At 34.6% G+C, this 12455-nt stretch overlaps 1 protein-coding gene across 1 annotated transcript in view; it reads right to left on the bottom strand.

The window, feature by feature from the left end:
• Positions 1-327: 327 nt before the first annotated feature.
• The window catches only part of LOC123552912 (phospholipase D1-like), an 88512-nt gene continuing 76384 nt past the window's right edge, over positions 328-12455 (bottom strand). The window contains exons 20-23 of the mRNA XM_053541449.1: positions 4258-4421; positions 3895-3962; positions 3081-3419; positions 328-1268 (exon numbers count right to left, since the gene is read on the bottom strand). Of these exons, the coding sequence (XP_053397424.1) occupies positions 1041-1268; positions 3081-3419; positions 3895-3962; positions 4258-4421 (799 nt within the window). The 3' untranslated portion in view covers positions 328-1040. The remainder of the gene's footprint in view (positions 1269-3080; positions 3420-3894; positions 3963-4257; positions 4422-12455) is intronic.

Below are 12455 nucleotides of genomic sequence, written 5' to 3'. Positions count from 1 at the left end.
ATAATTTTAAATCCTGGTCTGAAACTCATAATACAGGCATGCGTAACTACTGACTCTCATAATAATCACCATATATACCGAACTGACAAGTACTGGGGCCCTTAATCACATCCATACAAAACATAAACATTTTTTTATATTACTTTTTAGACAAGACCACTGCCAATATCAATTATTATTTTTGTTTCTCCTCATCATACTGACTAGAAAATATGTAACTAATTCATATTTTACAGCAACAGTTTCAAAAAGTATCACAATCCCAACATAAGAAACAGCAAATACATTTTTTATCACACTGTCGTACCCTGGATTGTTTTAATGGATTGTTTTAATTTGCCAGAAAAATCAAAACTCTGATTCTGTATTTGTAGGTTTAAATCCTATAATGGCACACTCGGCATGCCTACTTTGGGCCGTCTTTAAAGCCAATTGTTCACTTTTCTTCACTTGTAAATCAAATTATGTTAAAAGATGTATTTACTAACAGACCTGTTTAAAAGAGTACAATGTATGTGCTGCTTAAAAAAAGATAAATAAAAGTAAATTCTTTGCAGCTCTACACTCATTTTGGAAAGTAAAATATCTTCAATGAATTTTAATTACCATTGCTTTAATCTTTAGTTTTGCATTACTTAATATGAACAGTAGTTGATATGTAAAATATTATGGAAAAACTGTAATATTTCAGGAACACAATCAGGCTGATTAGAATAGAGGATACATACATGAACATTTGATAGTACTTTTTCTGTTTAAAAGAAAACAATCTCTAGATTAACATATTACCATAAAAACAAAGTTCCTATAAAAGTTGGAACTTCTAAACTTGTATTAAAATAAATATTTCATGAGAACACTATATGATCAGTGTTCCCTCATCAATCACAATTACAAGTTGAGCATTATCTACCTCTTCCGAGATAGAAGGTCAGTAGATTATCTATCTCTCCAATAACGAAGATCAGTAAATTATACATCTCTCCCATAATGAAGGTCAGTAGATTAACTACCTCTTCTGTAATGGAGGTTACTAGATTTTACAGCCAAAGTTTCATAGGCATAACTGCCTCTTTGTTGGCTCCGCCAGCCATAATAGTTTCCTCATACTCCAGGAAGTATAGCGGCATGAACACAATACGTCCCTGAATCTTCTTCAGCTCCGTCTGAGCAGCCTCGGGGTCGGTTTCAGCCAGAGGCTGCGACTGTGTTATCTCTGTAACCATCTGGAATGTCTTTATTCGATCATCAGGAATACATCTGAACACCTGGAAACAAAAAATCTCAAGCAATGAATACAGATTTTAAAGAAAACAGGACTGTGTATGCATTCTGAGATAAATGGTCAAAAGCAACATTAAAGCAACGCTACTGGGCATTGTTCTTTTAAGCTTTTAAGTGAATATTTTGATGTAATAAGACATTTAATATGTATAAGAGTTAAAATTAAATAGTTTTCCTTGTAATTTTATTGATACTTCTTTTGGCAAATTAAATACATTACATAAAACCTTGTTTAGCACAAGCTCTTTTAAGAACATAATGATGGTGTCAATCCGAAAGGCCATAACTGCAGTTTGGTGAGAAATCTAACATATAGTATCTGTAAACCTTCCTGTGCATTTTTATCCAGTCATCATTTAAGTAGCTGATCATGTTATTTCAATATAACCATGTGAAATAGGCGAAAATCTGATTTTTTTTTCACACAGTTTTAGGCAACTTGAAAAACCTTTGTATTGTAGTCAGTCATAATGTTTTATCATATTAAATACCATCAATAGAATGTGAAAAGCAACTGCATATTAAGAATGAAGAGAATTTAAGACATATAATCAAAGTTAATGACGTAAAGCTCTATTGGACATTCAAAACTAGAAATGTGTCCGTAAGACAGCAATGCTCCCACTATGTGATGTTCGGGTCCCGTAACGGCACTTTCACAATAGAGCACATATATGCATACCTAACTTATAGACTGAAAAAGAACAAGAGATTTTTGATGACAGTACGCTCAACTATTTGAAACCCTTCCACCAAATATCAGCTTACGGTACAAACTAAAGCTTTAGCAAAATTTTCTAAGTAGAAAAAAGGGGCATAATTTTGGTGCCAAAGACATGTGTGAAATTTGAAAGCATTTGGCCCAGTACTTTCTGATAACCCTGCTTACATGCAAAACTTTAACCTGAAATTCCAAGAGGCTACCTTTTACAAAATAAGAGCTAGAGTTATGTAACTTGTCCTTGGAGGTCATCTCATGATGCCAGAGACATGTGTGAAGTTTGAAAGCATTTGGCTAAGAAGTTTCTGAGAAACTTGCTTACATGAAAAACTTTAACCCTGTGACACGGACGCCAAAGAAAGGGTGATCACATAATTGCTCTACTATTTGAAAATATTCAAATAGTTGAGCTAAAAATTACCATAAATATGGAATTAGGGTGAATGTTTGTGCCAAGTTATTTGAATATCCATGCATGCATAAAAAGTGTACAAGAAAAATGACCTTAAATTTTTGACCTCTATGTGAGACCTTGACTATTTTAGGTAGCGGGTCTGAATTCTGCATGCCACAGCTCATCTTGTTATGGTGGCCATATGTGCCCTGTTATAGCACAACAAATTTATAGACTGGACACAATTTTGTGCATGCACACACAAATGGACAGGGTTAACACTATATGGAAGGGGGCATAACCAGTTCTAAAGACCTTTGTTCAAAAAGATTCAGCCTTGCAATAACAGATAAATATAGTTTATATTATTTCCTGAAAAGTCGCCATTTTGCAGGTACACAGGTTTACACAATCGATATGCACTACCCTCATGAAAGCCTGTCAGAGGTTATTGGGTATGTTTCTTTAAGTCTCAAGTTCATAATGACCTTCATCTTTCACATACTCCATCCAAAACTAATTGTGGTCATCTATTGTTAACAGGCAATAATCCAATAAAGTTTAACAGCAGTAGGCCTTAAAAAGTTCTGGAGTTACCAAAAACCAACTGGTCCACCAAAAAACCTATTGACATTAGTAAAGCAATGTGTCTCCATGCCCATCAAGAGTTTCAAACCTTACCTTGTGGTATATAGTTGTATTAACAGAGGCTCGATGTAACCACACATTCTTATAAAATTCATTGCAAGTTGGGTCACTAAGGTCTATCTTAAAATCCATTTCTTTGATTCCCAGATGTTCTCGGAATAAAGTTCTCCGCAGAGAGGAAGCGAATCTCCCTGCCATGTGTTCTTTTCCAGACATTAGAACAGGAAATTTTTGTGAGTCTTCAACCATGACAGCAATTTCACTGTCTCTCGTACCATTCATACTGCGGTCGTTGATGTTTGCTGAGCCTATTATTACTGTATCATCATCAACTATCATTAATTTACTGTGAACATACACTAGCTCTGTCACCTGAAATTAGCAAGAGAAATATTCAAGTTTTGTTTTATTCTCGAATAAACCTAAATGAAGTTGCAATATGTTGAATTTGACTTATATTGAATGGAAATACAAACAAACTTAAAATGTTGATGGTACATTTCTTCAGAATAACCTTAGTTTCAAGATAAGCAAGTTTAAGATACTGAGTTTCAACTGTACATAGCTGATATCTATACCGCAAATCTTGTTAAACACTCGCCTGCCTCACTCTTATAACCAGGTTCTTCAAACACCTGCATGAAAAAGGACATGTATATTCTCGATATTGCCATCTATCCATGTGTCAAGTTTCATGAAAAGTTATCACAGAATCCAACTTTGTGCAAATGACTGATGGACATACACGGGGCAAACCGTAGGTCCCCTACAGTGAAACACTGGTAGGGGCTAGTAAGTCGTACAGAACTGACCTAGAATGAGTTTTACACAGCTTTAAAATATTTACCAATTTCCCTTTAAGTTCACAATGAGATCTCAGGCCACAAAACAATATATACTTCTTTGGGTCATCCACTGAAATTAAGACATATAAGCAAAGTGAAAACTTACAATAAATAGCAAGCACATTAAACAGTACACTAAGGATTTCTAGATCACCTGTATTCAAAATTGCCATTACACTGCAAATGAAGATATCTAAATGTTGAAGAAATTACAGATATCTGATTTCATTCACATTAAGTCATTTTTACATATTATGTCATTTCTGCAATACCATACTATTTGATTTAACCAGGTTCATACAAAGATTAAAACTTCATATTATATTAATACTGCAGTAGCTTGATAAATTTACAAAGTGAGTTACCTTTCTTGAGAAGCTGTGCCCACACAGAGTTTTCTCCCTTTGATATAGATTTATAGTTCCAGTGAAGAACTGCCTGTATAGCATATCCACCATTAGCTCCAATCTCCCCCTCAAACGCAGGTAACAATGGCAGCACCACATATACTCGAAATGCTTCATTTTCCCTGTAAGTGATAAACATATTTGAAATGCTTCATTTTCCCTGTAAGTGATAACCATACTCGAAATGCTTCATTTTCCCTGTAAGTGATAAACATACTCGAAATGCTTCATTTTGCCTGTAAGTGATAAACATACTCGAAATGCTTCATTTTGCCTGTAAGTGATAACCATACTCGAAATGCTTCATTTTCCCTGTAAGTGATAAACATACTCGAAATGCTTCATTTTCCCTGTAAGTGATAAACATACTCGAAATGCTTCATTTTGCCTGTAAGTGATAAACATACTCGAAATGCTTCATTTTCTGTGCAATGTTAGTGATGAATACACTCAAAATGCTTCTTTCTCCCTGTAATGTTAGTGATAACCACATTTGAAATGCTTCATTATTCTCCCTGCAGTGTACCTAATAATGTATTGTTTTGTTTGGTCAGATATGATCAAATACGGACTTTTCAGATTTAATGGCAGGAGAGACCCAAGGTACCACTCAGTGTTTTATTTCAGGTGAAGGTGGGCATGGGTAGAACCAAAGACCTTCTACAAGCTGGCCAGATAAAAGTTTAAGATATTAGCATAACTAGTTAAGGAGTTTTTCTTTGCTTACTAAGACTTACTACAACTTTCTGTCACTTCTGAATATGAAATTATTTTAAACCTGAAATCCACCATCTTTGTAACAGGGAACATTCCTTTTTATAACATGTTTTTCAGTGAATTACCGAAATATTAGAGTGAAATATATCACAAGTAAAAATATTAAATATATTTTTCACTAGTAAGAAACTATATAGTAAATTGAGTAAAAACATAAAATAATGGAAATTATTTTAGAATTAAAATAATTTAATTTATTTTTTCTCAAATTGTTGCTCGTTATTACCGTCTGCTAGTTTATTAAATTGTCGTCTGTTTTCGTAGATAAACGTGTCATCGATATTGTTACACTTGGCTGATCTGAACTGGTTCCTATTGATACTGGTACCCAGTCGATATAATATAAATACCAATAATCTCGTGCAGTTCTCTCACATTTTGCTAGCTACACCGTCGGTAACGTCAAAACTATTTACATGTTTTGATTTATCATCGCAATGCCTCGTGGTCAAAGGCGGGAACTGATATTTCGGAGGAATCCTTGCAACAGAAATATTCTGCAGTATGCTCCTCAGGACAATGGCAAGAGGGATGCTAGGTGCAGATGCTTTAGAAGAGAATGTTGTTGACGGTGTTACCAATCTTCTGCCGGTATGTCGAAAAATAATATCACAGATTTAGTAGATTGTTTGTTGTTCAAACATAGATCCTTAGGTTTTTTCATAATATTCACGAATGGGGTGTGGCGACGCAAATATATATCTACGCACGCGTCTACAGGCTATCCTTTTGACTCTATTTTGGCATACAATATCAGTAAACTCGGTTCCACGGTTATTCAAATTTACTGTGTATATAACTTTTGATGACATAAGGCAACATGTACTACACTTAGCTCGCAAAATCAAAGGTGTTTTGTATACACAAATGTATAATTTGATTTAATAGTCGCTATTTTGACAGGCGTCTCTGTTCGTAGTCATGATTTCCATGCTTTTTCAGTGTCAATTAAAGGTTATAAGGTAGAAATGGAGCAGGTGTCTAACAACAGTTCGTTTTTGTAAACATCATGTTTGTAAAAATTAGATTTAGTTTTTGTATCCTTGCTACGATTTTCATATTTTGATATTTATAAGAAAAACATGAGTTCAAGCTAAAACAAAATAAAAACAAAAATTAGGTTATTTTGCATGTAGAGAATTATTTGTTTTGAAAACTTGTGGTACGAATGACCTAGTAATTGAACTGTATTTGACATTTCTTTACAAACTTTACGCTCGACAGATGTTTACTTAGCGATTCAGTGTCAGCTTTAATTAAATGTTAAGGCGAGTAGATAAATTAGGTATTGCAACCGAAATGCACAGTCAAAAGTCCGTATTTTGCAAGGGTTTGGTAGTTAATCCGAATAGTTACTAGCGCATTGAATGTACAGAAAAATATAAAGTTTTTTGAGAAATCTACTAATGAATTCATCACTTATGTTTCAGTATACCAGGTATTCTTACAAAATTGATGAGATATTGCATTACATGTATAACTTCAGAGATCGCGCACTGCGTAAGAAGAACTTATTCATTCACGAGTTATGACGATCAATTTCTTTTACGTCAAAGCACTTCAGCTCCATGGTCTAAGTCAAACAATAATTTATGGGCCATTACATGCTGGTTAAACCAGTTAACATCAGTTTTTATGCATATGTATTATGACTGTAATTTCTGTAATCGTACGTGGTTTATTCGCAAATTTGCTTACGATGTAAAGTGTACAAATTTCAACGCGCATATAAAGTCTTTAAGTAATCAAAAGTTTTCGTCTTTTTGTTCGAGCTTCCTTTCAAAAAGGATCACTTCTCAGATTCTGTCAGTTTAGGAAACATAACAGTTGGAACATCTTATCTCTTACACAAACTGTCTTTTAATCTCATTGAATTGCTATGTTCACTTTAAGAGTAATAATTAAATACGTTTCACTGAATTCAGAATAATCAATACGCAAATTTAAAATAATATTGAAACTGACCGAGTAGCCGGTCCCACTGCTAAATTTCAAGATTTCAGTAAAATGTTTCATTTCACAAAAATATTTCAGGTGAATATAGAGGAACTCACCATTTATCATACAATGAACGATCTTATTAACGGTTAATATAAATGGGTTCAAAAATTAGGTCACTTCGGATCACAGTTTACGTCATTCATGCGCAGCAGGTTCAATTTAACCATTTATAAATAGTTTACGTTATGTAGCATAGAAGTATGTCAAAACATTAAATTTCACAGGCGAACACAAATTAAAACTTATTTGTAGATACACGAGGACGTTGACATATCAATTAAAGTCGCTTTCATTTGTAACTTAACCAGGTACATAACATTTGAATAGTTTGCTAGATTTTAGAATCTGCATAAATCAAAGTTGAACACTAATAAATTGTCACATTTTCTAAGATTGTACCGGTTCGTTACGATGACAATTTTTACCGGTCAATCTTTACTCGCCGTTTTTGGTCTGACAAAACTATATCATCATACAAGAATTAGGATATTTAACAACGTTATGATTTTTACAAAAATAAATCAGTTGGATTTCAGTTTTTTCTGTTACAAACTAAGATTTATAATTTTGTCTTTTGATAGTACCCGGGTGAATATTCCGATTTTGGTATTTATTTTCACCGTCACTGATGACTTGATTTATGATACAGACTTGGATTTACAGCAAACATAACATTGATGGAATTGTTTCCAATCTTAGCGGCGGTTGTGGTTTGGGGATCAGACTTATTAAACAACTGCTGAATAATAAGTAATAAATCTAAAAGCTCTTTTGCCTCAATAGGGCAGTTATAAGTATCTTGTACAAACTATCATGTAGTTGTCAGATTTTATTGCTTTCCTATATACGCTGAACATGTACCAGGTCGTCACGATGACATTTTTGGTTTAAGTTATTCAGATTCAGATAAGCAGCTCCTGATGTAGATCCATAGAGTTCGAACATTGTTACAATCTTAAATAAAAGTAGCACTTATACCTCAGTTACATACAATACAGCTATTAAATCATTAAAAAAAAAAATCAAAAAAAAATCACTTACCGTTTACCTTAACAATGACCAATATCAACCCATCACATTATTTTCTTATAGTGTATGTTGTTTTGTGAAAGACGAATTTAACTTACATTACAGGCTTAAAATCCTACCCCGCTGCTATTCAATTAATTCTGTTGTGTGTATGCAACCATGATTATAATAGGCACGTACCACACTGTTGCACGCAAAACTAATGGTATTTCATATAGAATTATATATAAAATAGACTCTATTTTGAAAGGTGTCACTGTTCATAGTCGGGATTTTCTTGCTTTTTCAGTTACGATTCAAGGTTAAAATGTAGGACGGGAGCAGGGCTTTAAATTAATGTCACAAACTGCACGGGTTTTTCATTTACATACGGGTTTCGTCATAAATAAACTGTTAGACGGCTGTCGAAATAATTGTGCTACCCGAGACAAGCGGGCTCTATCGACAAAGTTTTTAATAAAGGTCAAATGCGACTGCTTCCCGTGCACGATATAAGAGGAATACGAGTTGAAAATATGTTAGACTTTGTTTATTGTATCATACTTTGGTTTGTTTAAGTGAGCAAACAATTAACATACGAATTGTTCAAGTTTCAGACTTGTCCGTAGTTGAGAACAAATATGCGTATATAAAATTTCAAAACAATGAAATATGTATCTATCAAACCCCGTTATTTCAGAATTAAGGAGTAGAAATCGGGTCACATAAATTTTTCTATAGGCGCTGACAAAATGTCTTCTGTATGTGCATTAATTATCTCAATTAATAGAGAAATGATCGTAAATTCAGGACTTCTACTCGTTAATCTGGAGTAAAATGTCAGTTTTTTCTTTTTTCTGCCGTTTCAGCCGAATCTTTAAAAGGAGAGCTTGTACTGTCTAATTGTTGATGCAAGTTATATCAAAATCATAGCTTTGGAAGTTGTAAGATTAGATTTAGTAATATATGGCCTACCGCAAGTTAGTTTATTCAGGTGGCAAATTCATTATAATTTGGCTCGATATTGATGCTATGCCACATTTTGTTTCGGTCAGATGGAAATACAGTATAAGAAAGTAGGACTACAGTTTTTTGGTGATTACATAAAAGATGCGATTTTTTAAAGAAGAGTTTGAAAGGCCGTAGAATTTTGGCGGATAAATTATAAATTTATTGTGGCGGTAAAATTCTGTCGGCCGTGAGGTGAGCGGATACGGTGTCTGTATGTTTGCATTCAAGTTGCGTACTTTGGGGTATCACATGTTTACCAATTTGTGTTAACTGGATAGTAAAAGGTTTTGCCCTAGTACTTGGCAATTCCTAGTGTTGCGTGTGTTGCGTATGTTGCGTTGCTCTCAGTGGTGTCACTTTGCCTTGCCTTGCCTTGCCTTTCATTGACTCGTGTTGCGGTTTCGCTCATTCTCGGTGAAACCCGAAATGGGTGGAATGGTAGCTCGACGTTCAATTGAAATTGTTGTGTGTTTGCATTTGAGTGATACCTGTTATAAAGTGCAAAGTGTCTTGTGTTGCTTTGCCTTTGAGTGACACCTGTTACAAAGTACAAAGTGTCTTGCGTTACTTTGCGTTGTTTGAGTGATACCTGTTACAAAGTACAAAGTGTCTTGCATTGCTTTGCCTTGTGGTCCGTTGTGCTATATTGCCTCGCTTTACATTGGCTAGGGTTGTGCATTTGACCGCATCCCGGTGACACCGGGCTGGGTTGGATTCACAATTCGAAGTTCGATGGATTGCGCAGTTGCGTTGTTTTTGCAAGCCTTGGGTTGGTGCGTCTGTTCTCCTCTCGGTCGACGGATTTTGCTGTGCTTTTAACGACTCTACACGGTGAGACCCTTGTTGAGTCATGAGCGGCCGATCAACTCCCAATATTGTCAATATACTTTTACTGAATTTAATTAAATTATTACAAAATGTATCATGCGTATGTTTAACTATCGTTGTAAGTATCAATGCATATGCTTGATGAATAAAGAGTGTTGTATGAGATAATTGGTTTTTATTTTGAGTAATAAAATAATGGAAATTATTTTAGAATTAAAATAATTTAATTTATTTTTTCTCAAATTGTTGCTCGTTAATTACCGTCTGCTAGTTTATTAAATTGTCGTCTGTTTTCGTAGATAAACGTGTCATCGATATTGTTACACTTGGCTGATCTGAACTGGTTCCTATTGATACTGGTACCCAGTCGATATAATATAAATACCAATAATCTCGTGCAGTTCTCTCACATTTTGCTAGCTACACCGTCGGTAACGTCAAAACTACCCGCCCGCCACACCCTGTATTAATAGGAAACTTTCGAAACATAGAGTTTTGCATCTTAAATTTCGGGCTAGTATTGTAGTTTTAACAACTTGCTAGAATACTTTGTCAGTATTTTATATACACTTTACTGATCTATTTATGTTGATCTTACATCATCTGTGGAATGTTTTATGAAATTGGTTCAAAGTTGTAAAGGAAATTTGCATAAAGTCCATCTATTTAAGTTAACAATAGCTAACGTTGATGTTCTAGTTCAAGTTAATTGTTATTGTCCACCCGGTCTTGACGACTGAGTTGTTAGGTACTGCCGTCTTTTTACTTACAATTGCAGGGTTAAACCGTGCCAAAGTAAATTGATGAGGGTGATATACCAGAAAGCAATAACACTGCAGGAGATAACACATCCAGCCATCAAAATGTATGACGGGGCTAGATGTCATCTTGTTACGTGACCAAGGACTTCCAAATGTGAGATGTTCATACCGTGTTATGAAGAAAAAACTGAGACATTTTGATGCAGTGTATATAAATTTTGTTATTTAAGAAAACGGTTTAGCATGGGCGTGACTATATTTGTATAAGACTCTCCAGTATAATTTGAAAGATTTTATACTTCTTTAAAAAGGCACGGGATAGTTGACTGATATTAATATACGTATTTCTAGTATTAAAATATATAAACTATATGTACAAGAAGACAATAGTGAAGTAATAAAATTATTAGAATAAGTTTCACTTTTTAAGTTAAATGTGTCGTATTGACATGAAATTCAAGGACAGGAAAATAATTATAGGAAGTATTGACTGTCGTAAATACTATTTCATGTGAACTTAAAAACTTTGTGATCACAGTTGGATATCACTAAGAAAATTCTGCTATTATTTGTGGTAACAATTATTAGGTAGGACACTGGCTTTTTAATTGTGACATTTGATAGACCTTAATATTAGTTTTTCTTCATCTTGTCATAATACTATAAGTAAAAGGTGTTTATTTATAATACTGGCTTGATGGATATTGTCGCTCATAATATGTTGGCGGTAAAATTCTGTCGGCCGTGAGGTGAGCGGATACGGTGTCTGTATGTTTGCATTCAGTTGCGTACTTTGGGGTATCATATGTTTACCAGTTTGTGTTAACTGGATAGTAAAAGGTTTTGCCCTAGTACTTGGCAATTCCTAGTGTTGCGTGTGTTGCGTATGTTGCGTTGCTCTCAGTGGTGTCACTTTGCCTTGCCTTGCCTTGCCTTTCATTGACTCGTGTTGCGGTTTCGCTCATTCTCGGTGAAACCCGAAATGGGTGGAATGGTAGCTCGACGTTCAATTGAAATTGTTGTGTGTTTGCATTTGAGTGATACCTGTTATAAAGTGCAAAGTGTCTTGTGTTGCTTTGCCTTTGAGTGACACCTGTTACAAAGTACAAAGTGTCTTGCGTTACTTTGCGTTGTTTGAGTGATACCTGTTACAAAGTACAAAGTGTCTTGCATTGCTTTGCCTTGTGGTCCGTTGTGCTATATTGCCTCGCTTTACATTGGCTAGGGTTGTGCATTTGACCGCATCCCGGTGACACCCGGGCTGGGTTGGATTCACAATTCGAAGTTCGATGGATTGCGCAGTTGCGTTGTTTTTGCAAGCCTTGGGTTGGTGCGTCTGTTCTCCTCTCGGTCGACGGATTTTGCTGTGCTTTTAACGACTCTACATGGTGAGACCCTTGTTGAGTCATGAGCGGCCGATCAACTCCCAATATTGTCAATATACTTTTACTGAATTTAATTAAATTATTACAAAATGTATCATGCGTATGTTTAACTATCGTTGTAAGTATCAATGCATATGCTTGATGAATAAAGAGTGTTGTATGAGATAATTGGTTTTTATTTTGAGTAATAAAATAAATAGAACATTTGTTTGTTATACAAAAAAGATCAGAATATTTTTCACTCATGAATACTATATGTATATCATACATTTTCAATCTTGGCTATGTCACTCATGAAAGTATTGCATCTGATGTTCATTTGTGAAAGATATTTCAATCTTTCACTGAAACAAACAAATATCCAATATCCTCTTTTTATCATGGT

The sequence above is a fragment of the Mercenaria mercenaria genome, chromosome 4 (assembly GCF_021730395.1).
Source record: "Mercenaria mercenaria strain notata chromosome 4, MADL_Memer_1, whole genome shotgun sequence".
Lineage (NCBI taxonomy): Eukaryota > Metazoa > Mollusca > Bivalvia > Venerida > Veneridae > Mercenaria > Mercenaria mercenaria.
This window is presented reverse-complemented; position numbering and strand designations above follow the sequence as displayed.